The sequence below is a fragment of the Panthera pardus genome, unplaced genomic scaffold, assembly GCF_024362965.1.
Source record: "Panthera pardus isolate Hobbes unplaced genomic scaffold, ASM2436296v1 HiC_scaffold_20, whole genome shotgun sequence".
Taxonomy (NCBI): Eukaryota; Metazoa; Chordata; class Mammalia; order Carnivora; family Felidae; genus Panthera; species Panthera pardus.
Genome location: NW_026526766.1, coordinates 6546763 through 6574393, shown reverse-complemented (window position 1 = coordinate 6574393; position 27631 = coordinate 6546763). Strand labels below are relative to the sequence as shown.

The 27631-nt window shown below is 35.9% G+C and overlaps 1 protein-coding gene across 4 annotated transcripts in view; it reads left to right on the top strand.

The window, feature by feature from the left end:
* JAK2 (Janus kinase 2) overlaps positions 1-27631 on the top strand; it is a 117842-nt gene that overhangs the window by 47216 nt on the left and 42995 nt on the right. For 3 of the 4 annotated variants that reach the window (XM_019463722.2, XM_019463724.2, XM_019463725.2), the window contains 4 exons: positions 8117-8240; positions 14583-14700; positions 19721-19866; positions 26668-26989. In XM_019463722.2, the coding sequence (XP_019319267.1) occupies positions 8117-8240; positions 14583-14700; positions 19721-19866; positions 26668-26989 (710 nt within the window). Of the gene's footprint in view, positions 1-8116; positions 8241-14582; positions 14701-19720; positions 19867-26667; positions 26990-27631 lie in introns of those variants that run through there. The other variant, XM_019463727.2, reaches the window with a different exon arrangement.

The following is a 27631-nucleotide window of genomic DNA, read 5'->3' as shown; positions in this document are numbered from 1 at the left end:
TTGATTCTTCCTGCCCAATTTGGGTGTCTTTTATTTTCTTGCCTAATTGCTCTAGCTAGAACTCTCATTGCAGTGTTGTATAGAAGTGGTGAAGGTAGGCATCCTTGTTTGTGATTTTAAGGATAGATTTTTAGTCTTTCTCTGGTGATTATGATATTGTTTGTGGGTGTTTCATAAGTGCTATTTATCAGGTTCAGGAAATTCCCTTCAATTCATTTAAGTTTTTTTTTTTTTTTTTTTAACTCATTAAGGAGTATAGAGTTTGTTACTTTTTGTGTATAAATCGAGATGATCATTTTTTTTCTTTCATTACATTGGTTATTTTACTATCTGGAACCACCCTTTTATTCCTGGGATAAATCCCACCTGTACATGGTATATAGTTCTTTTAATATTTTGCTGGATGTGGTTTGCTACTATTTTGTTGAGGAAATTTGCATCTATATTCATGAAGGATATTGGTCTGTAGTTTTCTTGTAGTGTTTTTGTTTGGCTTTGGTATCAGGGTAATGCTGGACTAATTAAGTTGTTTAGGAACCGTTACTTTTTCATTTTTTTTTTTTTTTTGAAGATTTTGAGAAAGATTTATTGTCATTTTTCTTTAAATGCTTGATGGAATTGTCCAGTGAAGCCATCTGGTTCTGAGCTTCTCTTGGGAAGTTTTTGATTATGGATTTAATCTCTTCATCTTGTATAGGTCTATTTATAGTTTCTGCTTTTTTCTTAAATGAGTTTTGATAGATTGTTTCTAGGGATTTTTCCATTTTATCTAGGTCATCTAATTGTTGGCAAATATTTTTTCATCATATTTTATTACATTCTTTTTATTTCTGTAATGTTGATAGTGTTGTCCTCACTTTCATTTCTGATTTTGGTAATTTGGATCTTTTCTCTTTCTTTCTTGTTTAGTTTAGCTGAAGGCTTGTCACTATTCTTTATTTTTTTCAAATAAACAATGTTTGGTTTCATTCTTTTTTTTTCCCCCTGAATTGCTTTTCTATTCTCTTTGCCTGTAGTGTTTATTATTTTCTTTTTTCTATTGGCTTTGGGTTTAGTCTCCTTTTTTCAAAGTTACTAATGGTATCTAGGGAGATTATTGATTTGAGATCTTTATACTTTTTTAATATAGATGTTTACAGTATAATTTCCCTCTATCTGGTTTTGCTGAATCCAGTATTTTGATACGTTGGTTTTTTTGCTTTTATTTTTCTCTATGTATTTTCTAATTTCCTTTGTGATTTATTCTTTGACCCATTGTTCGTGTGTTAATTTTCACACATTTGTGAATTTTCCAGTTTTTCTTTCGTTATGGTTTCTAGTTTCATTCCATTTTTGTCAGAGAAGATATTTTGGATGATTTCAGTCCTTATAAGTGTATTCATATTTCTTTTGTGACCTAACTTATGGCCTATTCTTGTGAATATTCCATTTACATTTGTGAAAAATGTATATTCTGCTTTTGTGGGGTTGTATTCTGTATATGTCTCTTAGTTGATTTATAGCACAATTCAGTTTTTCTTATTGTTTTTTCTTATTGTTCTTCAGTCTCGTTTTACTGTCTTTTTAAAAAATTTTTAAGTTTATTTATTTTGAGAGAGAGCACAAGCAGGGTAGGGGCATAGAGAGAAGGGAGAGAGAGAGAATTCCAGGCAGGCACTTGCTGTCAGTGCAGGGTCCGAAGTGGAGCTCGAACTCGTGAACTGAGAGGTCATGACCTGAGCCGAAGGCAGATGCTTAACCCACTGAACCACCCAGGCACCACTCGTTTTTCTGTCTTATTGAGAACGGTGTATTGAACTTTTCAGGTATTATTGCTGAATTGTCTATTTCTCCTTTCAGTTTTCATTTTTTGGTTTACATGTTACATCTTTTGGGGCTAATTTCTTACGTATGTATATGTTTATATTTACATTTTCTTAAGGATTTAAATTTTCATAATGCTCTTTGTCTTTTGTAAACTTTTGACTTAAAATCTGTTTTGTCTGATATTAGTATAGCCATCCCAGCTTTTTTTTTATTAAAAAAATTTTTTTAAATGTTTATTTTTGAGAGAGAGAGAGAGAGAGAGCGAGCAGGGGAGGGGCAGAGAGAGGGGGAGACACAGAATTCAAAGCAGGCTCCAGGCTCTAAGCTGTCAGCAAAGAGTCCGACATGGGGCTTGAACTCACAGACTGTGATATCGTGACCTGAGCCCAAGTCAGACGCTTAACAGACTGAGCCCCCCAGGTGCCCCACCAGCTTTCTTTTGCTTACTATTTGCGTGGGCTATGTTTTTCCGTCTTTCCCATTTCAAATTAAAATGTCTTTAGATTTATTTATTTATTTTATTTTTTAAAGATTTTATTTTATTTTTAGAAAGAGAACACGAGTAGGGGAGAGTAGCAGAGGGAGAAGGAGAGAGAGAATCCCACTAATTAAAAAAACTGAGATTTCAGGACTATAAATGACAAAGAATATAGACTTTATAGTTTAGAAAAGTCAATAAACAACTGCCACCCAAAACAAGTGACAAAAACAAAGGAATTTTGAATTTTTCCGGTGAATGTGAATACTTTCCTGTTTTTATGCCTGCTTTATAAATTTTGGTTGAACATTGAAATGTTGGCCATTTCAAATTTGTAATGTAGCAACCAGAAATCTGATTCCAACTCCGTTTACTTCTATTTATTTTTGGTGTTGTTACCATATTTATCGTGTGTTTTACTTCTGTAGACATCACAGGACACTTATCTTATTGTTGCTTTAAACAATCATTATTCTTTTATATTTATCCTTTCCCTTGTTCCTCATTCTTGCCTGTAGCTCCCTGCTTCCATCTGCCATCTCTTCCTTTCAGCCTGGAGAACTCCTTTCAGTATTGCTTGTGTTGCAGGTCTGCTGGTGACAGATACCTTCCACTCCTAATTATCTGAAATGTCTTTTCTGTGTGTTTTCTTTGTCTTTATTTTTCCTTTAAACTCTCTAAGCTTGCTGAATTTGTAGGGCAGTGTGTGTTTAGGTTTGGAAAACTCTTGGCTGCGCTTTCTTCAATTTCATGTGAGTTTGGTCCATTTGACATGGCTTACATGCCTTTTATGTATCTGTTCAGTTCTTCCCATTCTGTTATTTTTTGTGCTTCAATTTATGTGTGTGTGGTTTTTTTTTTTTTTTTTTTTGTCTTACATGCCTTTTATATCCTCTGTTCCGTTCTTCCCATTCTGTTACTTTTTGTGCTTCAATTTATGTTTGTTTGTTTTTTTATTGACTTGCCTTCTGTTGACTAATCCTATCTTCCGTTGTATGTAGTGTCCTGTTAAATCCGTCTGTTGGTCCATGAATTAACAGTATCAGTAATACCAGGGAGCTTGTTTAGAAATGCAGTATCTCTCTCAGGCCCCTTGCCAGAATCAGTGAATAAGAATCTTTTCTTTTTCAACAAAAATCATGCTTTTCAAGCTTTTCAACAAAAACCGTGGAAGCCAAAAGACAATCTCCAGGTTGTTATTATGAACGTTAAATTTTGAAAAATACTAATCTGCCTCATTCTAGCTTATTCAGTTAGGGGAAACAAAAACCTGTTTATTTATGCAGTTGACGAAGCCCAGATAGGATATACCCTTGGGATCTTTACAGTAGAACCTATGTTATGTGCCATATACTTTGCTAAGCACTTTATCCATATTATCACAGTTTTTCCTTCCAGCTATCCTCTGAAGTCAGTTTTCTGTCCTTATCCTTTAGAAGATGAAGCATAAGCTTAGAGAGATTAACTACCACAAGTTTACCTAGCTAGTAAATACCTGAACTCAGACTTTACCCATATCAGATTTTAAGCTAATGTTTTATAGATTATCACTGTTGAAACTGGAACACTTTTGAGATGTAAAGACAGGCTATTAATAATTATTCTGGGGCAGTAGACAGAGCAAACCTGTCTTGGTCCAGCCAGGTGATCTGCTCATCGTGTCTGCAGCTCTCTGCTGTATAGCACCTCTCTTTTCTGCATAGCTAATTTAGCTTCAGGAGCATTTGCTGCCGCTCGTCCATGCCTATGCGATATTTTATGTGCTCGGCTTGCCATTACATAGAATGGCTAGATCCTCATGTGCTTTCTTCAGCTTATGCATTACCTCTTCAGAAGCTTTCACTGGAGTCTTTACTTCATCTGACCTACCTCTGTTAAAATCAGAGCTGAATAGAAGTTAAAGTGATGAAAATGGATTTTACTTGATAAACTACTGTAATAGGGAAGATACTCCATTATAGAAGTGAGCTTGACTCTGAATACAGCCTGAACAAGTGGGGTTTTGTGGCCAAGGGACAAGTTTGACAGGGCATTGGTGAATGGAAAATTACTAAGAGTAGACATCAAGGCTGGGGGGATTCTGAGTGAACCAGCCTAATATGATTCTTGCTAAAGGCAGGTCAATGTGATCAGATATCACCTGCAGGATAATAGGGGTGAGGAGTTTGATTAGATATCTAAGGTGGTTTGCTAAATGGACTTAGCAGGATTCTTGCTAAAACTTGATTCTACGAGGAAAAACATGTATGGGCCGTGTTTGGGAGGGTTCAGAGGGGCCTTGATAAAATTTGGCCAAGCAAAGAATATTTTTCATTTCTCCCCTGTACTTATTTGTTTTTTTGTGGTCTTTACTATCATGGCACTGACCCTTTTGAATTATAGTTCTCCAATGGCATCTCTGAGTTCATCTCTTATAATGTGAGATCCTTAAAGTTAGGCACTATTTTTCCTTTTTGTATTTCCTGTACCCATTTTGTGCTTATTATGTAATAGAGTCTCTGTTAATATTAGTGGAATGTTGACTGTCCTTGCTCTAGAATGATATGGAACCGAATCACACTTAGATAATGGTTTGGAAAAGAAGAAGCACATTTAAGTGCTTTTAGTAAATAAAAATAAAAATAACTTTGGTTGGGTGTGTAGGGAAAGAGTTAAAAATGACTGAGGTTTCTGTTCTGTTCTTTTCTGTTGATCAGAGCGTCTGTTTTTGTGCCAACTTAGAATCTATTCCAAATGACATTTCTAGCAATTATGTAACATGGTCCCCCACCATCCCATCAGCCCTAGATGTTATCCCTCTTGTTTTCGCTAGTTGAATGGATATAAAGTGATATCACATAATTTTAACTCACATTTTATTCAACGCTAGGTATTACCATCCTCTCACATGTTTATTAATTATTTTTAATTATTATTAATCATGGATTTGCTCTATTGTGAATAATTTATATCCACTTTTTTGCCATTTTCACTTTTTTATTTTGCTTTTTTAATTCTGATTTTTTGTTATAAAATATTTAAAGTAATACTTCACATAGAAAAATATATATCACTGTAGTCGCCACACAGCTTTTCAAATATATCATTTTGCTATTTTCAGATTTTTCTCTGAATCATTGTTATGAAGAATTACATTTTTCCAATTTAGCCATCTCTGCTATTCTAGGATAAATGAACTTTATCTTAGTTTTTTTTTTATTTTTGAAGAATCATTGCAGGATTTGGCTTGCTAAAATTTTAAATATTTAGGATTTTTGTACCTATTTTGGTAAGTGAGTCTATTTGATTATGATATCTGGCTGGTTTTGGTATCATGGTCCAAGTAAACTCACAAAGTATGTTAATTTCCCTGTTCTCTCTTTTTCTGTTCTCTGTAATAGTATACTGAAGGTTGGAATTGTCTTTCATGTTTGGTTGAACTAGTATATAAATTTTATCTGGGCCTCATGGTGGTTTTTCCTTTCTTCTTATTTCTTCTCTTTCCTCCTTTTCCTTTCTTCTCCTTTATTTTTGTAAGTAGATAGTTTCTTTAATGGTTATAGTACTTTTGAAGTTTTTAATTCTTAAAAAAAATTTTTTTTAACGTTTATTTTTTTTGAGAGAGAGAGAGAGAGACAGAGCATGAACAGAGGAGGGACGGAGAGAGAGGGAGACACAGAATCTGAAGCAGGTTCCAGGCTCTGAGTTGTTAGCACAGAGCTTGAACTCATGACCTGTGAGATCATGACCTGAGTCGAAGTTGGACGCTCAACCAACTGAGCCACCCAGGCACCCCTGAAGTTTTTTATTTTTGAATCCATTTTTTAAAATTACATATGGCTTTAAAATTGTCTGTCTACATTTTCAAATTTATTGTCATTGTTTATTCTCTTATTGTCTCCATAACCTATAATTATACTTTTAAAAACATTTTTATTAATTTTTTAATGTTTATTTTTGAGAGAGAGAGAGAGAGAGAGAGAGAGAGAGAGAGAGAGAGAGAGAGAGAACGAGCATGAGTTGGGGAGGGGCAGAGAGAGAGACACACACAAAATCTGAAGCAGGTTCCAGGCTCCGAGCTTTCAGCACAGAGCCCTTTATGGGGCTCAAACTCATGAACTGTGAGATCATGATCTGAGCCAAAGTCGAACACTTAACTGACTGAGCCACCCAGGTGTGTCAGTTATACTTTTGAAAAATCATTAGTGTTTATCTGTGGTTTTTTTTCTTTCTTTTTTTTTTTTTTTTAAATTTTTTTTTTTAACATTTATTTATTTTTGAGACAGAGAGAGACAGAGCACGAACGGGGGAGGGTCAGAGAGAGAGGGAGACACAGAATCTGAAACAGGCTCCAGGCTCTGAGCCGTCAGCACAGAGCCCGACGCGGGGCTCGAACTCACATACCGTGAGATCGTGACCTGAGCCGAAGTCGGACGCTTAACCGACTGAGCCACCCAGGCGCCCCATGTGGTTTTTTTTCTTGATCAGATTTGACAAAGGCTTGTTTATTTTGTTAGTTATTGCAAATAATCAGCTTTTATTTTCTTGATTCTCTTTATTGAATCTTCTGTTAACTTCTGCTCTATCACATTTTCAACTGTCTTCTAGATTATTCTGTTGTTTTTTAATGTATTGAGTTAGATAACTTAGATCATTCTTTGTTATCTTCTGATGTAATCAGGTTAAAGCTATAATTTTTCCTCTTAAGTATCACTTTAGCTATACTCCATAATTTTTAATACATGTTATTAATTGTTCATTATAAATACTATTTAATTTCTGTTATAATTTCTCCTATAATCTCTGGATATTGAGAAGTAAGTGTAAATACAAGAAAGAGTACAAGGATACAGTTTAAAAGTTGTTACTCAATACTGTTTTTATATGTAACTTACTGAAATTATTATATATCTATGAGTAAACAGTTGTGTTGATAATTCAAATGAAAATTTTATATCTTTATTGTCAGTGTGTTGAGTTGGTGTCATTCTTGTCTACAGTGGAAAAGATCAAAACATTACTAGAATAAAAATAACGTTTGTTTTTGTGAGGCTTATGTTTTCAAATATATAGGATTAATTATGTTAACTAGCTTGAATTTTAAAAAATTAAAAGAAAATTTTTTAAGTATTCATTTCTGATTTAGCTGAAATGTGGTTAGAGAACATGGTGATTATTCTCTGGCACTTTGGGAGACTTGTTCTTAGACCCCAAAAAATTGGAATGTGTATGTGTGTGTCTATGTGTGAATGTTCTATATGTGCTGGGAGATAATGTGCATTATTTAATTGTGTGGCTTTTTGTTTCATATGCTTTTTAAAAAGTTCAGTAGTCTTCAAACCTTTGTTAATGTACCTTCGAAAATATCTTTGAAAAAAAATCATATACCCCTGCAGTTTAAGATGACATTAAAATATTTTCCTTGTAAGTGTAAAAAGTGCAGAAAATATAGTTACTGGTGCACTGTGTAAAATTTAACATTTAAAAAAAAAACTGTTGTGCCGTTCTCTTAAAAGTATTCAATGATCTCCAAATAGTTTAGTTGATACTCTCATTATCAATTAAAACACACACAGATTTGAATTCACCTTTCTGTGCAAGATACCTAAAAAAAATTAGATAAAATGTTTTTAAAAATCTGCTTGAAAGAGTCCCAGCAATCATATTTTAAAATGTAGGGAAAAAGATTAAATTAAGAATTGAGTTGTAAGTCATGCTGAACCAAAAGATGTCAATTGCTACTGCACTTGTGCCGAATAAGAGTTGTTATTTCAATCCTGTTACAAATTGCAGATGTTCTATAAATGCACTTGCTGCTGTCTGTAATCATTTCTTTTCTTACCTCTTTCCTAGGAATCACGCCCGTGTATCATAGTATGTTTGCTTTAATGAGTGAAACCGAAAGGACCTGGTATCCGCCCAACCATGTCTTCCATGTAGATGAATCAACCAGGCACAACGTACTCTACAGAATAAGGTACTTTCTACAGTAAAGTGACTCATTTAGTGGTTAAAGGGCAAAGTGAGAGAAATTATCAAACATATACGTACATTTTTTCTGAGTTTATCTACTATGAGTGGGGGAAGGGACAGAGAGGGGGGAGAGAGAATCCCAAGCAGGCCGCACGCTCGGCCTGGAGCCCAGCCTGGGGCTGGATCTCAGGACTGCGAGGTCACAACCTGAGCCGATCTCGAGTCAGACGCTCAACTGACAGAGCAACCGAGGCGCCCCCAGACATATCTTTAAATTGCAGAGCACTTAATAACAGGGACCAGAGCTTCATTTAAGACTTTTTCTCGACTAGGGGAAGTGTTTATAAATGTTTTTTGTCTAGAATCCTCCGAGCTTTTCTGGTGGGATGCTACTTTACCATTTAGTATTATAATTAAATTTTAAAAAGGATGTGAATGGCCTTTACTAATAAAATCCTGAATAAAATCCAAATAAAATTTGGAATATTGTTGGTTTCCTAGGAAATTCAATATTTTGTGCAACAAAATGTAATCTCCCATCTCTTTTTAATAATTTTTTTTAGTGGAGCACCTGGGTGGCTCATTCAGTTAAGCGTCCAACTTCCACGATTTATGAGTTTGAGCCCCGTGTCGGACTCTGTGCTGATAGCTCAGAGCTTGAAGCCTGCTTTGGATTCTGTGTCTCTCTCCCTCTCTGTCTGCCCTCCCCACTTGTGCTCTCTCTCTCTCAAAAATAAATAAGTAAGCTTTAAAAAATATATAATTTTTTTAGAGTCGAAGTGAAGTAGAGGTATGATTTTGCAGGTGTTATTTGCAGCCGCAAATTATTAGTTAACTTATTTAATAATTTTCCACTCAAAATGATAAAACAAAGAAATACGTTTGATCTGTGGCTCTTATGAAATAGATTCATTCCATGCAGAGTCAGTGTTACATAGTAAAAATGCACATGGACTCATTCATGATTTTTAAAAGGAAAGAAAAGGAAGCCTTAAAAAACTAAAATTCAAGAGAGATATCCTTATCATGGTAAAGGGTAAAGGATATTTACCAAAGGCAAGAAGCAAGTAATATTCTCAAATGGTAAGAGGTCAGAAGCAGTCTCTAAAATCACAAACAAGATAAAAAACAAAAATAGCCACCACCACTGGTTCTATTTAGGATTTTAGTGGAGTTCTCAACAAATACAGTTAAGACAAAAAAATACACAAAATATTTAGTAATTGAGAACAAAGAAGCAAAGAGTCATTATTTGGGGATGCTATGATTGTTAACATAGAAAATGTAAACAAATGTATAGGCATCAATAATAAATGTTCAGCAGAATGCTAGATCTATATGATCAGTATGTTAAAAGTCAACTATTTCTGGAGCACCTGGGTGGCTTAGTTGGGTGGCTCAGTTGGTTAAATGTCTCACTCTTGATTGTTTTTTTCTTTTTTTCTTTTCTTCCTGACTCTTGATTTTTAATGGGATCGAGTCCCATGTCAGGCTCCACACTGGGCGTGGAGCCTGCGTAAGATTCACTCCCCCGCCTCATTCTGCTCCTCTTCCTCACTTGTGCGCGTGTGCGTTCTCTCTCTCTCAGTAAATAAATAAACAAACATTAAAAGAAATCAACTATTTCTGTACACCACAAACAGAAAAGAGGTCATTTAAAATAACAACTAATAGCAACAAAAAATGCAAAGTACCTAGGGTTAAATCTATCCAAAGTAAGACTTTTATGCAGGTTTTAAGACTTTACAAATTTGTATCATTTATTTTATTTTTACTTATTTATTTTTTAAATTTTTTTATTTTTGAGAGAGCGTGAGTGGGGGCAAGGCACAAAGAGGAGGAGACAGATGATCTGAAATGGGCTCTGTGCTCACAGCAGCAAGCCCGATGCAGGGCTCAAACTCAAAAACTGCAAGATCATGACTTGAGCTGAAGTCAGATGCTCAACAAACTGAGCCATCCAGGTGCCCCCAAAGTTGTATTATTTAAAAGAAGCATGTTAACATGCTCCGTAGATTGGCAAAATACCAATATTTTATTGGGAGTATTTTTTTTATTACTTTCTGTAATGACTGTACTTTCTGCAATTAGTAAGTGTATCTTTTGCTTTGAGAATGTTTGTAGAGGAGAGGTCTACAGTCTTTTTCTGAAAAGGCCATTAGTAAATATTTTAGGCTTTGAAGCTATACTATCTCTGTTTTCACTCTTCAGCTCTGTTATTAAAGTGTGAGAGCAACCATGAATAAGAAGTAAATGAATTGGCATGACTGTGTTCCAGTAAAACTTTATTTATAAAATCTCACAGTGGACCAGAATGCGGCTATGGGCCAGAGTTTGCTGATCTCTTCTCAAGAATTAAAAATTGTTTCCCTTATCAAATTTTTTCCCTTATCAATTTTTTTAATGTTTATTTTTGAATATTATTATTTATTTATTTTTGAGAGACAGAGAGAGAGCATGAGCAGGGGAGGGGCAGATAGAAAGAGAGACATACACAGAATCAGAAGCAGGCTCCAGGCTCCAAGCTGTCAGCACAGAGCCCAATGCGGGGCTTGAACCTGCGAACCGTGAGATCATGACCTGAGCTGAAGTCAGATGCTTAACTGACTGACCCACCCAGGTACCCCAAAATGCCTTTTTAAAAAATGTTTGTTTATTTTGAGAGGGGGAGTGTTTATTTATTTGCAGAGAGAGAGGGAGACAGAATCCCAAGCAGGTTCCGCACTGTCAGCACAGAATCCAGCGCAGGGGTTGATCTCATGAATGGTGAGATCATGATCTGAGCTGAAGTTAAGAGTCGGACACTCAACCAACTGAAGCACCCAGGTGCCCCCCAAAAATTAACTTAAAATGAATCAAAGACTTAAATCTAAGAGCTAAAACTATAAAACTCTTAGAAGGCAATATAGGAGTAAATCTTTGTGTACTTAGAGTACGCATTGGTTTCTTCAGTATGGCACCAAAAGCCCAAGTGACAAAAGAAAAGTATGTTAATTGGGATTCATCAAAATGTATGTTTGTGCATCAAAGGTTGCTGTCAAGAATGAAAAGACAAGGGTGCCTGGTTTGTTCAGTCAGTTGAGCATCTGATTCTTGATTGGCCCAGGTCATGATCTCATGGTTTGTGAGATCAAGCCCTGTTTTGGGCTCTGTGCTGACACCGCGGAACCTGCTTGGGATTCTCTCTCTCCCTCTCTCTCTGTCCCTCTCCTGTTCACATGCATGCTCTCTCTTTCTCTCTCAAAAATAAATAAGTAAGCTTTAAAAGAAAAAAGAATGTGAAAAGACAGCCCACAGAATGGAAGAAAATACTTATAAGTCATATATCTGATCGAGGTCTTACATCTGGAATACATAAAGAATTCTCCACTGAGAGAATGGAGCCCAACTTGTGGCTCTATCCCATGAACTATGAGATCATATCCTGAACAGAAATCAAGAGTCAGATGCTTAACCAACTGAGCCACCCAGGCACCCCTGGAATACATAAAGAATTCTTAATGGTTCAATAGTACAGTGACAGATAACTCAGCGAAAATATGAACAAAGGATTTGAATAGACATTTTTCTAAATTAAGACATACAAATAGCCAGTAAGCACATGAAGGGATGCTCAACATCATTAGTCTTTAGAGAAATGTAAATCAGAAACACAGCAGGACACCAGTTCACCCGTTAGGATGACAAAGATATAAAAGATGGACAATAACAAGTTGTTATGAATTTGCCTAATTATTACTCATGAAATAGGGCACGGGGTGTTGGATGGTGAGCCATGCTTCAACAACAGCACAAGAGAAATTGAAATAGAAAAGTTTATTACTCAAAGGTTCTGGAGGTATCCAGCATGCCTTGAGGGGCCACATGGAGAGATCAAGGCAGGGTACAGAGAGAGACATAGGACCCAGGGCACACGGCTTCCCTAGGGTCTGTGGGTAGAGTGCTTTGGGGTTCCTTGCCTAAGGCCCAATTTGGTCGATTCAAGCTGAAAGAGCTGGTCTTTGGTAAGCTACATGGGAGTCTTATTGAAGGGGCTTTTAAGGGCTAGGTGCTGGAAAACAGGGGAGATTGTTGATCACAAGGGTGTTAGGGAAGTTTTATCAGAAACTCACATTTGCTTGTGACTCAGTGGGCTGTTGTGTAGGGTGTGCACTTGCATGAAGGGGCTAGTGTCAGTTTAAGGTCACTGCAAGAAGCCTCTTGGTTAAACAAAATGGACGCCAAGTCAGCAATACCAAAAAAGACTAACTTAGTGAAACTCTCCACGTGTTGTCAAGGATCTGAACTATTGGGACACTTATATGTTGCTGTTGGAGATGTAAACTGGTGCAGCCACTTTAACAGTTTGTTCCTCAAAAAGATGGATGTAGAAAACACACACACCCTTACCCTTGTACATACTGTACCTAGCAGCCTTATCCACAATGCCAAAAAGATGGAAACAATCCAAATGTCCATCGTGTGATGAATGAAGAAGCAAAATGTGGTTTATCCATACGATCAAATATTAACTGGGCATTAAAAAGGGAATGAAATACTAATGTTTGCTATAATGTAGATAGTCCTTGAAAATATTATGCTTATGAAAGGAGGTAGAAAAGGCCACATGTTATATGATTCCATTTATATAAACTGTTCAAAACAGGCAAATTTATAGAGATAGACTAGGGGTCACTTAGAGGTGGAGAGTAGTTGGGATGATTTGGGTATGGCTGTTGGTAGGTATGGAGTTTCTTTTAGGGGGGATGAAAATGTTCTAAAATTAGATTGTGGGATGTTTGTACAATGTTTCAAACATACTAAAAAACATTTTGAATTGTATGCTTTAAATGGGTAAACTTTAAGGTACGTGAATTATATCTCAGTAAAGGTGTAAATGGAGCAATAGAGGATATGTTTTGTTTCTTTGAAGGACAAGTTTTTAGCCTGTTTCATTGATTCATTCATTTGTACTGAAGTGTTGTTGACATACTCTTAGTTTCAGGTATACAGCCGAGTGATTTGACAATTCCGTACATTATGAAATGCTCACCATGGCAAGCCTACTTGTCATCTGTCACCATAGTTATTATAGTATTAGTGACTATATTCCATATGCTGTACTTTTCATCCCCATGACTTCTTTATTTTGGCACTGGAAGTTTGTAGCTCTTAATCCTCTTGACCTATTTCACCTGTGTTCCACTCCCCGAAACAAATGCCCATTTTTTTCTCTATAGTCTGTTTCTTTTTTATGTTTTAGTTCATTTGTTTCACTTTTTAGTTGGCACATATAAGTGGAATATGGTATTAGTCTTTTTCTGTATGACTTCTTTCACTTAGCATAATACCTTTTAGGTCTACCTATGTTATCATTGGCAACATTGCATTCTTTTTTATTGCCGAGTAATGGTCCATAATGTGTGTATTCCACACTTCATCTGTTCATCTGTTGATGGACACTTGGGCTGCTTCCATATCTTGGCTATTGTAAATTATAATGCAGTAAGCATAGGGGTGCCTGTCCCATTTCAAATTAGTGTTTTCATTTTCTTTAGGTAAATACCCAGTAGTGGAATTACTGGGTTGCATGGCATTTCTATTTTTAGTATTTTGAGAACCTGCATACTGTTTGTCGTCATGGCTGTGCACCAACTTACAGTGCTTCCAACGGTGCCCGGAGGGTCTCTTTTCTCCACATCTTCGCCAGCACTTGTTACGTCTTGTCTTTTTGATACTAGCCATTCTGACGGGTGTGAAGTGGTATCCTGTGGTGATTAACCTCCATTTCCTAAAAGAGGAAGCCATTGTTTTCATACCAGTTAGCATTTTCAGATTCCTCTACCGATATCACTGGATTAATATTAAAATAATTTTTTGTTAATATTTTGTTTCTACATTTTTCTGTTTCCTCTTGCTTTTGCATTCTGTGCATAGAAGCAGGCAGCTCACGGGAACCTGGGTGGCTCAGTCGGTTAAGTGTCCGACTCTTGATTTTGGCTCAGGTCGTGATCTCACAGTCTGTGGGACCCTGCTTGGGATTCTCTCTCCCTCTCTCTTTGCTCCTCTCCCACTAACACACACACGCTGTCTCCCTCTAAATAAATACGTACATACATACATAAATAAACTTAAAAAAAAAGGCAAAAAGCATATTGATTTTACACTTATGTTTCTTGTATCTTCTGTCTATACTATTATCATGGTCTTACCCAGATTTTCTTTTGTCCCTACCTAGTATTTAACACTGTTAGCTGTGTTTTCTGATTATGGGATAATACCTTTCAGTATGCTGGAAGTGGTTATATGTACATAGTATGTTTATATTTGAACTATTTGGAGGCTGACTGAATGTTTTGTCTTGTAGATTTTACTTTCCTTACTGGTATTGTAATGGCAGCAACAGAACCTATCGGCATGGAGTGTCTCGAGGTGCTGAAGCTCCTCTTCTTGATGACTTTGTCATGTCTTACCTTTTTGCTCAGGTATAATTATATTATCTTACTTGTATACGTGTTAAATGATAAGAATCTTGTTGTGTTCTGTAGCTCTTCATCAGGAAAATCTTCATCTATGGGAAAATTGATGTTCTGTCTTGCCTAGCAGGTACAGAAAGGTAACAAAATTGACTCTTTTTATCACTAGTTTTTAATCTTTTTATCACTAATTTTTAATTTATTATTTATAACTTATAAATAATAAAATCTATTTTATAAAGGTTCCCTTAATTAGCTCTTTTTATTTTTTTTTTTTTAATGCTTTGTGACATTTTAAGGATTTCACAAAGTTCAGATTGAGTTATAGCACATGATTCACGTAGATATAAGTGTCTGGAATGTAAGACAGCGAAATTAATTTAGAGAAAAAAATTTTTTTTTATTCCTGAGCAATTTCAGACTTAAATAGTGAGTAATAAAATGTAAAGAAAAGTAGGAAACTATATAAAAGTGAGTTAACAATAGTTTGTTTAGCTCCTCATAAGAGGATGGCTAGATGTTAATACTTGATCTGAGAGCTGTGTTTTAGTTATTTGTTCATTAATACTGCTGTATTAAATTTTTGTAGTGTATTTGAACATTTTATAATGTTTTCTTATTGTTACCTTAATTTAAACAATAATTGAAATGTTATGTCATTAAATAACTTCTGTTTTTATGTGCCATAAGACTGAGGAGTAGAAACTAAAGAAAAAATTTATTAGTGCTTTTGAGTAAAGATATGCTCTTCTTATTCCCAAAATGTCAGAGTAAGGAGTTCTGAATCCGATTTGCAAATATCATAGGAAATAGCTACACAGATCCTCATGGCTCACATTTCTTTTCTTTCTTTCTTTTTTTTTTTTTAAATCCAAGTTAGTTAATATACAGTGTAGTCTTGGATTCAGGAGTACAACCCAGTGATTCATCACTGACATTAACACCCAGTGCTCATCCCAACAAGTGCCCTCCTTAATGCCCATCGCCCATTTAGCCCACACCCCTACCCAACATCCCTCCAGCAGCCCTGTTTGTTCTCTGTGTTTAAGAGTCTCTTATGGTTTGCCTTCCTCTCTTTTTATCTTGTTTTTCCTTCCCTTCCCTTTCCTTCCCTTAAGTTCATCTGTTTTATTTCTTAAATTCCACATATGAGTGAAATTGTGTATCTTTTTCTGACTTATTTTGCTTAGCATAATACACTCTAGTTCCATCCACGTTATTGCAAATGACAAGATTTCATCCTTTTCGATCGCCAAGTAATATTCCATTGTGTGTGTATGTATGTATACGTATATATGTATCACGTGTTTTTCATCCATTCGTCAGTCAGTGGACATTTGGGCTTTCTCCATAATTTGGCTATTATCAATAGTGCTGCTATAAACATTGGGGTGCATTTGCTCACGGCTCATATTTCTAAGATATCTAAGAAAGCTGGTTCAGTTTGTGAGCAACAAACTGGAAGATATTTCTCTTTTGGGTTATGAGAACAAGAAACTTTCTCTGAATTCTAGTAAAATATATTTAGTAAAAGTTACCATTTTTACGTGGACACATTAGTGGCATTAAAGTACATTCACATTATTGTGCAACCATTACCACCATTCATTTTAGAACATTTTCATCTTCCTGGACTGAAACTTCATACCTGTTAAACAAGGTCTCTTGTTTAATGCCTCATGCTCTTCTGGCCCCTGGCAGCTATTTTGCTCTCTGTCTCTGGGTTGGCCTCTTCTGGGTGCCTCGTGTAAGTGGTATTATACAGCATTTCCTCTCTTATGACTGACTTGTCATAACATAATGCCTTCAAGGTCATCCATGTCATAGCATGTCAGAATTTCCTCCCTTTTTAAGGGTGGCTAATATTCCATCGTATAGACCACATTTTGTTTATCCGTTTATCTGTTAATATTTGGGTTGCTTCCACCTTTTGGCTCTTATGAATAACACTGCTGTGAACATAGGTGTACAAATATCTCTTTGAGATCCTGCTTTCAATTCCTTTGGATATGTATCCAGAAGTAGAATTATTAGATTACATGGTAAATCTATTTTTTATTTTTTTGAGGAACTGCTACCCTGTGTTCTGTGGCAGCTGCACATTCCACCAGCACTGCACAAGGATTCGTTTCTCCACATCCTCACTAGCACTTACTTTCTGGTTTTTTGATAATAGCCATTCTGATGGATGTGAAGTGATATCTCACTGTGGTTTTGATTTGCATTTCCCTAATGATTAGTGATGTTGAGCATTTTTCTTAAGCTTTTTGGAGGTTTGTACATCTTCTTTGGGTACATTACTATTTGTGTCCTTTGCCCATTTTTTAATCAGGTTGTTGTCAAGCTGTAAGTGTTCTTTATGTATTCTGGGTACTAACCCCCGATCTGCCATATGATTTGTAAATCTTTTCTCCCATTCTGTCTATTGCCTTTCACACCTGTTGATGTGTCTTGTGATGCCCAAAAGTTTTAAATTCTGATATAATCTGATTTTTTTTTCTTGTGTTTACCTGTGCTTCTGGTATCATGTCCAAGAAATCATTACCAAATCAGTATCATGAAGCTTTCCCCCTGTATTCTCTTGCAGTATTTTATTGTTTTAGCTCTTATGTGCTTGTGTTTAGATCGTTGATTCATTTTGAGTTAACTGTTATTGATGGTGTAAGGTAAAGGCCAAATTTCATTCTTTTGCATGTGGATATCTAGTTTTTCCAGCACCATTTGTTGAAAAAACTGTTTCTTTCTCCATCGAATGATCTTGGTGCTCTTGTCAAAAATAATTTGACCACCACCCAGCTTTTAGATAGCTTCAGTAGCTTTTAAAACCTTTGTTTCAGTAGCCATTAAAAAGAGAGATAGGCTTTTGAGAATAGATACTATGAGGTTATGACTTTATGTTCTTTTATGATTATGTCACCTGTGCTGCAGAACTGGTTTTTATTTTGGTGGCATGCTAATTTAAATCCCATTAAGAAGACGATTTTCCTAAACTGTTTATTCAGCTGCTTTACCCTAGTATTAATACTGTGATATCTCATACTTATGATCAAGAAAAATTGTGGATGATTTCTAATTTTGTCTTCCTAGGAAGAATTTTCTTACCTAGCACAGCAAAATAATTTCACAATAGAATCCTAAGTTGTATCTAGATAATAAATACCACATGTAATTTTCTATTTCTTAATGTTTCTATTTCTCTAAATCTGTGCCCAGAAAATACATAAGGTAGTAATTAACTTATCCAGCTCATATTGATACCAGGTTAGATTATATGCATATTATAGACTAAATAAAGCAGATTTGACTGGTGCCATCATCAAAGTATAAGATATGTTGAGATTTTTAAATAACTAAAAAAAGTTCAGCCACTAAAGTATAAAGTACATAAGATATTACTATAGAAAGATAGATTTGGGAAAGGTAAGCCAATAAAAGCCAAAAATCAGATGTCCCTTTTATTTTTTTTATTTTTATTTTTATTACATTTTTTTTTTAACGTTTATTTATTTTTGAGACAGGGAGAGACAGAGCATGAACAGGGGAGGGTCAGAGAGAGAGGGAGACACAGAATCTGAAACAGGCTCCAGGCTCTGAGCTGTCAGCACAGAGCCCGACGTGGGGCCCGAACTCATGGACCGTGAGATCGTGACCTGAGCCGAAGTCGGACGCTTAACCCACTGAGCTACCCAGGCGCCCCAGATGTCCCTTTTAAATTCATTTTCTTCTGAGGATTGTCTTATAGCACCTCAGTAAATAAATAAATTGCTGCCCTGTGACAACCTTTAATGAATTCATAGATACTCAGCAAAAAATGTATATTCCCTCCATATTGTTTCTTTAAAACCTTGGTTAAACATTGGTATTTCAGCTAATATTGTAATTCTTACCTTTCTTATCAAGAAAATTGCTATTACTTTTTAGAATATTGGTGCTTTTTATGTTTTGCTGTTCTTTTCTCCCATTACATGTTCAGTCCGATTTCCAAATTCCTAAATCATCTAGACCAAAATCTTGAAATTTTTGTTTTTTCTTTTTCTTCATTTTTTATATCATGATAACGTTATCATTTTTTTTCAAACTCTTTTAGTGTCTTCTGTTCCCTACATCAGATCCTTGTTATCTCATATTTGTACCTCTTACAGAGTCTCCTTGAATACACATTATTTCCTTAAAGCACTTTTTTATTATCATTGGTATGTCTACCAATGGAAGAGGCATGATGCTTTAAGAAAAGGTGCTGTGAGAAACTGATGCTTTAAAAAAATGGTTGTCTATTGCTTGTTAGGATCAAGTCATTCAAGGGTACCTTCAGTTTGACTCCAACTTAGTTTTCCAAGGTTTAGTCCACACTATTCCCTTACATAAGTTGTCTGCCCAACCAAACTTGTTTGTACCTGTGAATATGCCTTGTGCTTTGTTTTTGTATCATTCCTTCTATTTTATCACCCTGTTTTGTATATCAGAAATTTCTTCATCTTTTAAGACTACATGAAATTTTGAATTTTCCATGAAACCTTCTCTGATTATCTCAACTGGTATAATTTCAACTTCTTTTCAAGTCCTTGAAACATGTGTTGTGTGGCACTTAGTGTAGATATCTGGTGTTATAATACTTTATGTGTTTAGCTTCCCTGCTAGATTTTAGTCTCCTTGAGGGAGACTTCTATTTGTATCTCACACAGTCCTTAGTATAATGCTTTGAACATGTGTGGAACTCAGGACATATTTAATTAATTAATGTCTATTTTAATTTGGGTAATTTTTATGTAGGGGATATAACTTGAGAAGATATAAGCAGTGAAATAGATTGACATCATATGTACTGTATAACGGGGAACCCAGTTTAAATCAGTTTCCATTGACAAAACTTTTACTAAAATTTTATGGCAAAATAATTGGACATCAAGGAAGGAGGTGACGTTCTTTTTAAATGCATATGTTCTAGAAATTATAGGTTAAAATATGATAGTAGATTTAAATGTGATAGTGAAATTTAAGGTATATTTCCTTCTAAATTTTTTTCCTGTAGTGGCGGCATGATTTTTTACATGGATGGATAAAAATACCGGTGACTCATGAAACGCAGGAAGAATGTCTTGGAATGGCAGTGTTAGATATGATGAGACTAGCCAAAGAGAAGGATCAAACCCCATTGGACATCTATAGCTCTATCAGGTAGTTTCCTTATGCAAATCCATATACATCAATATGAACAGTTGGGAGTTTTTCTATAGTTAATTGTATTTTCTGTGTGTTGATACTTTTTGATCTTATCACAATTAAAACTTCTATGGGTAACTGTTCTTCCTTGTGTACAACACATACTTTGTGAGATAAAAGAAATTCTTTTTTCTGGCTTTTCTTTTAGTTTTATTGAGACATAATTGGCATATAGCACTTATAAGTTTAAGGTGTAGAGCATCATGATTTGTCTTATATATATTTGTGAAGCAGTTACCACAGTAAGTTTAGTTAATATCCATCATCTTGTATAGGTACCAAATAAAGAGAAAGAAAAAGAACTTTTTTTTCCTTATGATGAGAATTCTTAGCATCTACTCCATTAAAAACTTTCTTGTATACCAGACAGCAGTGTTAACTATAGTCATCATGTTGTACATTACATCCCAAGTACTGATTTATCTTAGAATTTAAAAAAATTATGGAAAGAGTTGGAGTACTACACAAAATATCACAGGGGTTTGATACCTATTAATTATTTGATTCATTTATTTTGAAAAGGCTAAGTAAAGTCAGAAGGATGAAAAGAACACCTGGAGGCATAATTTCTGATAGCAGATCCTCAGATTGTGTGTGTACATAATTCTGAAGCAGTATTTCTCACATATTGACCCGTATTTTGCTTGAATTAGTATCACCTGAGGTGCTTGTTGAACTTGAAGATCTTTGAGTGCTACCCAAGAATTTTTTTTATGTTTATTTATTTTTGAGACAGAGAGAAAGAGAGCATGAGTGGGGGAGGGGCAGAGAGCGAGGGAGACACAGAATCCGAAGCAGGCTCCGGGCTCTGAGCTGTCAGCACAGAGCCTGACGCGGGGCTCAAACCCACCAACCATGAGATCATGACCTGAGCCGAAGTTGGATGCTTAACTGACTGAGCCACCCAGGCGCCCCAAGTGCTACCCAAGAATTTAGATTCCGTAAATCTGAAGTGAAGTCCACAAATATCAGTCTTCACCTGTTCTCCAGGGGATTCTCTTAAAAATATTAGCTTTATTGAAGTTTCATTAACTTATAAAATTGTAAGATGATTGAAAGTGTGTGTACATCATGGTGGTTTGATATATGTATACGTTGTGAAAGGATTCCCCCCATCTAGTTTATTTTCACATCCATCACCTCATATGATTATCTTTTCTATTTACGTTTTTGTTTTTGTTTTTTTGGTGAGAATGTTTAAGCGCTCTTAGCAAATTTCAGTTCTACAATAGTGTTATCATTTAGAGTCACCGTGTTTTACATTCGATCCTTAGATCTTACTCATCTTATAACTGATCCAGCAGACTCTTTTAGAAGTGATCCACATTCCACATTCTCCAAGTTACTCGTTTGCATGTTGAATTTTGACAGTCATGCCTAGTAGGATTTGTTGAAATACTGCTCCTACAGCCCAGCGCAGCTTTAATGGCTGTAAAATTTCTACTCCTTTTAAAGGTACATATTATTATAACAGTTCTTTGAGTTTTTCTTTAATTTCAAGACTAAATCTATGTTTTACATATTGCATACTTAGGATGAAAAGTTTGAGGGTGTTATGAATCTGGTTAAAACTCCCTTTATTTCTCAAGTCCTTCTCTCAATAACTAGTTTTGGTCGCTCCTTTACGGAGTAACTTAAAAACAGTTACGTACCCAATTTGCAGGGTATTAATTAATGTGTCTCCTCTTTGTTTTTAAGTATTCTTGTTTTGTTTTCAGATGACTGTAAAGCCTTAACCATAAAGTTCACCTGTACATTTAAAATGTACAGTTCAAGGGGCACCTGGGTGGCTCAGTCGGTTAAGCATCTGACTCTTGGTTTTGGCTCAGGTCACTATCTCATGATTCGTGAGATTGAGCCTCATGCCGGACTCCACACTGTGAGTGTGGAACCTGCTTGGGATTCTGTCTCTGCCTTCTCCTGCATGCTCTTTCTCTCTCTCTCAAAATAAATAAATATTTAAAAATAAATAAATGTACAACTCAGTATTTTTTTTTATTATTGAGTTGTAAGAGTTCTTTACATAATTCTGGTTACAAGTTTCCAGATGAAAGTTACTATATGTATGATTTGCAGATATATTCCCTATTCTTTGGATCATTTTTTCACTTTCTTGAAAGTGTCATTTCCAATACAAAAGTTTACATTTTGAAGTAGTCTAATTTATTTTTCTTTTGTTTCTTATGTCATGACATGTTAATATTAGATAAATACTATCTGCCTGTCCTGAAGCAAATCATTCCTACATTGCTTGCCTTTTTAATATAGTTTAACTCAACTGATGTTTTCTGAATTCCTATTTAGTGCTTATTTCTGAGAAATAATCAGGAAACTCTACTCAGTGTTAAACTATTCAAGATTGGTGGGAGAATAGATAAATGATAAGTTGCTGACAGAATGAAATAAACTGTTTTGTTCTCAGAAATATCCACTAGGATATGGATCTCTGATTAGTATAATAAAATATATATTCCCTCCCAGACTTAAAAAAAAACGCATGTAAGGTGCATCTCTTTGTCTGTACCCGTGTGTTAGATGTGTCCCTGTCTGTGAGCACATGCCTCTGGGTGTGCGTGTGCACCTGTACGTGTGTGTGCAGCTCTTTGTGCGTGTGTGTGTTAGATGCTGTTTTGTATGCCAACTCCTAATTGGACATGATGGCTTAGGTGTTAGAGTGTAGAAAGTGAGGGAAATGCGTAAGATTTTTGTATTTTCATTCTTTATCTGCTCTTTAAAATCTAAGTTTCTAAAGGGTGGGAAGAAAAGAACTCGAGAATGCAAAGAGTTGAAAGGAGACTGCTGAGTTTGTAAATATCAGGCCAGGATCAAGGCCACTTACATAGCAACTTGAGCTACTCAGCTCATCTCACTGGACTCCCTTTCCTAAAAAACTAAGTGAATAATAAAGTTCCTAATCCTACTCCAACTATAATAATAAGATGCAGATTTTATTTCATAGTACCAAAAATAGTATCGTTTCTCAGCCAAGGCTCAATTTCAGAGCCTTTAGGAACCTCAAGTTTAGAATTCTCTAAAAACTCAATGTAAGAAAAGCATGGGGAAAAATGTTTTTATGCTTCAAGAGTTAATAGCTTTAAGTCTCTTGACAAAAATTTAACGTTTCTAACAAATGTAGCTAGTTCTGATGGTATGACGCTGAAGTGGATTCATCATGTTCAGGAATCACACATTCCTATGCTGTTCCCTCCCACAGGATGTATGCCGGGTCCTTTACGCCAGGCATCAAAGTAGAAAGCCCTGTTGTATGTGTTATTTTAAACTCCTCTTTTTATATCCAAACACGTTTTCAAAAGCCTTATTAAAAAGTAGTCATCGATGGCTGTGTATTTTGCATTTTTGTGAAATGTTTATGTAAATCCATTCCAAATTTAGTAAGTCTCCTGGTAACTAATGTTTTTGACTGAAGTAGATAAAGTGAGAATCATTTTGTATTCTGATTCTGTTTTTAAATCTTTTCAGTGTTTATCCTGTACTTCCTGAGGCTCTCCTCTATGCTATCCAGACTTTTATTAAATTTTACATATTTGCTTATTTATATATAATTAGTTGTTATGAAAAGAAATGGAGTGTGACTTTTTTTTTTAATGTTTATTTATTTTTGAGAGAGACAGAGACAGAATGTGAGTGGGTTAGGAGCAGAGAGAGAGGGACAAACAGAATCCGAAGCAGGCTCCAGACTCTGAGCTGTCAGCACAGAGCCTGACATGGGGCTCCAACTCACAAGCTGTGAGAGCATGACCCCAGCTGAAGGCGGACACTCAACTGACTGAGCCACCCAGGCGCCCTCAGAGTGTGGCTTTTAAAATCTGAAAAAAGAGTAGAATTTAATGGGCAGAGTGGGGAGTGATGGATTGTGTGGAGACTCTTGGAAAAGGCCTTGTAGCAGGAGGGAGCATAGGAAGAGTAAAGAGAATCAGTATGGCTAGAACCCAAAGAGTTATTAGCAGGAGGTGAAGCAGGGGCTAGACCAGAACCTAGGACCTTAGAGCTATGTTGACAAGGTTAATAACACTCGGAAAATATGCAAGAGCATTAAGCAAGGGTGGAATGATTAAATTTGTGTTTTTAAAAGATCCCGATGACTCCAGTGTGGAAAACAAATCAGACAGTGGAAAGAGTAAATGAAAATGCTGGTCGCCCAGAGAGTGAGGCTATTACAGTATTTCCTCCAGGCGGTGCTGTTCGTAATGAGTTGGTAATGAGAAAAATGGGCAACTAAGAGAAATATTTAGAAGGTAAATCAGGGGAATGTGGTGATGAATGGAATAATGGGGATTGAAGGAGAATGTGGCACCAAGGATGCCTACTGGTGCTGTTTACTTAGGTAGGAAACGCTGTAAGAGGATCTTTTAGGGGCATTAGCAGGACTCAGGAGTTTGGTTTGACACATCGTTTAAGCAGCTTTGGGGACATTGAAATTAAATGTGTAGATTGACTTGTATTTGGAAGATACGGATATGGAGTTTAGAGGTCAGTGCTGCAGACACATATCAGAGTCATTTGGATATAGAGAATCTAGAGAGAAAGAGAGTATAAATAAGAGGAGAGGGCCCATAATAAAGTCTTGAGGAACTTTAACATTTAGTCACCAGGCAAAGGGGAATGAACCTGTGCAGAAGATTGAGGAGTATCCCACGAGACAGGAATAAAATCAGGAAAACTAAGGGGAGAGAGTTTAAGGAGAGGTGCTGCTCCTTAACAGTGCGGTAGGATGCTACTGAAAAATAACAGATAAGACGAATGTGGGAATTTGATTTTAGCAACTTGGAAGTTTTTCTTGATTTTAGCAAAAGCATATTCTGTGAAATGATGGATCAGAAGTTAGACTGGAGTGAATTGAAGAGTAAGTGGAAATGGCTGTATAAACTCTAAAAAACAGCCCAGATGGCCGTTAGCTGGAGGGACATGTGGGATAAAGAGATTTTACGTTTAAGGTGGGGCCAACATTGGTATTTTGTGGATCGAAGAGGATCAAGAGGGTAAAACATCCCAGAGGGTGGATGTATAGAGAGGAAGAGAGAGGCTCCAGGTAAATACAAATCAAAGAAGGGGCTTTACATCATTTATTGTAGCAGGTGCGAAGGAGGAGGGAATGAGTGCACGTGTTTGTAGGTTTGCTAGCCGGATATTGAGGGGGCTCTGCTTAAAGAAGCTTTTTTACCTCTAGGAGAGAGATGAAGTCGCTTGATGAAAGTAAGGAGGAATTCAGCTGAGGGTTCAGGCAGAAGAAAGGTAGGCGGTTTGGGGAAATTTCAGAGGGTGGACGTAGTTGTAGAACTTCGGAGAATGTGTTGAACCAGAGAAGTGTTGTAAAACTGATGGTGATGCTGCAAGCATGTTTGAAATTGGTGATTATGAGTTTGTCCTGCCCTGTCTGCCACATCAGTGAGTCTCCAGCAGCTGTGCTACTCAAGTAAGGAACAGAGTGTTCCTCCGGGGGCTTCAGGTACTTTAGGGAAGGGAAAAGCAGGGGTTTGCTGGCCCATGTGTAACAGCCAGTTCTCGAAAAAACCAAAGATGTGATTTGTTTGTTGTCTTTGCTGATATACGTGGTATAAATCCTGTCTATGGCCAGTTTCAGGGTATCGACCTGACGTGCCAGAATGTAGAATTGGGAAGAGACGAACAATAGCCGGTCTTTTTCACCCCTCATGTATGAGAGGGGTACACAACCTCAAAAGCCTAGTAGTAAAATGTTAAATAAAATTTTAAATGTAAAATAATTCGGAAGTGATACATTTTGAGTATTGCCTATATTTTTAATATAACTTATTTATAGCCTTATATAACTTAAACTTTAATGATGGCTCTTTAGCAGTGAGCTCAGTAGTCTTCTGTTGTAATAATAAGCTCTCAGCATGAGTCAGCTCAAGTACTAGCTATAAATACTGAAATACAGGATAGAGTGATAAGTGATACTATGGAATGGTGCACAGAATACTGTCTGACAAAGGGAGGACCATCTAATATAGTCATTGAGAGAGGTTACCTGGATTGGATGATGCTTGAGCTGGGACTTTTGGAATAAGTAAGAGCCAACCAGATAGGAGACGGGTGATGGGAAGAAGGATTAGCACATGGGAAGGCATGGAAATTTAATGTACCTTCAGAAATAAAATTTTCTTCATTTGTCAGATATTTGAGCAGGAGGGAAGTTGTCTCTCTTCTTTAGGATGTTTTACATAGAGGCAGAATTACCAAAGAGTCACTTCTAAGTGGAATCATTTGGATTGCAAAGGAATTATTAGGAGTTATTGAAAATGACCTAGAAAATAATGTATACCAAAGAAATATGTTTGCATAAGGAACAACACTGGCTTCCAACAAAATGTAACAGTTTCCAGAATTCAGATACATTTTGGTGTATGGCATCATAGGAAGTATTTGCAACACAGTGCCCAAAAAATGATATGTAAGATGGTCAGAGAAAACAAATTTTTAGAGACTCCATTATTAACTAGACTAAGTCTTCATTTCATTAGGGGAAGAAAATTAACATATCCTGTTCTAAACATTTGTGGTAACTCAGAATTTTTGTATATTTTCACGTCTTCAGACAAAACCTTCAGGATTTATATTATATCGGTGCCAGCCCTGTCCCCTTTCTCCACTTGACTACTTCCTGCACTGCTGCATTTACCTGTCGTGGAGAAAGGTGCTAATTTCTCTTTCAGTTTCATTTTAGATTTGTGTTCCAGTTTGTTTTGTCTTTCTCTGTGTGTTCTTTATCCATAGCTACAAGACATTCTTACCAAAATGTGTTCGAGCAAAGATCCAAGACTATCATATTTTGACAAGGAAGAGAATAAGGTATAGATTTCGCAGATTTATTGAGCAGTTCAGCCATTGCAAAGCCACTGCCAGAAACTTGAAACTTAAGTATCTTATAAATCTGGAAACACTTCAGTCTGCCTTCTACACAGAGCAATTTGAAGTAAAAGAACCTGGAAGAGGTCCTTCAGGTGAGGAGATTTTTGCAACCATTGTAATAACTGGAAACGGTGGAATTCAGTGGTCAAGAGGGAAACATAAAGAAAGTGAGACACTGACAGAACAGGTAATCCTTAATGATATGTTCTCCTTCTTTGTTAATTTAAGTGAATGCCAATAGAAACAAAGTAATTTTTCTCATTTGAAACATGAACTTGCGATTCTCTTCTCTCATTGATAAAAGTGGAAGTTTTTAATACTGTGAAACCATCAAGGTCATGTCTATAATTCTTTTCTTATTGTTCTTAAATGGTTTTTTATTTATTTTTTATGACAAATATTACTAATGGTGTTCTTACAGTTTCCAAAAGGGCTTGAATTCTAAAAGTGATTTTTAAGGTAGTTTTGCCTCTTTTTGAAATTTTACCATTATTGATAATAAGCACAATCATAAAGTTTAATTGGAAAAGTTTAATTTTAATTGATTTTAAGATGATGTCTACTTGTTATTTTTTTAAGTCTTACACTACAAGTTTTAAGTTTGTTCATATCTATGTTCTTGGATTATTATTAGATTACGTTCATTCTTTCTTGGTTAAAACTTCAACTTTCTGGCAATAGTTCCTATCCATGTTGATTGGATTGAAGGGTACTGTAGCATAATTAGTTCTTGGTAAACAAGACACAGTAAGTCTTAGGGTTAGACTATTGAGGGAGGGAATCCCATTTAATGCTGATCTGTTGCTGTCAATACTTTTTTATTTTAAAG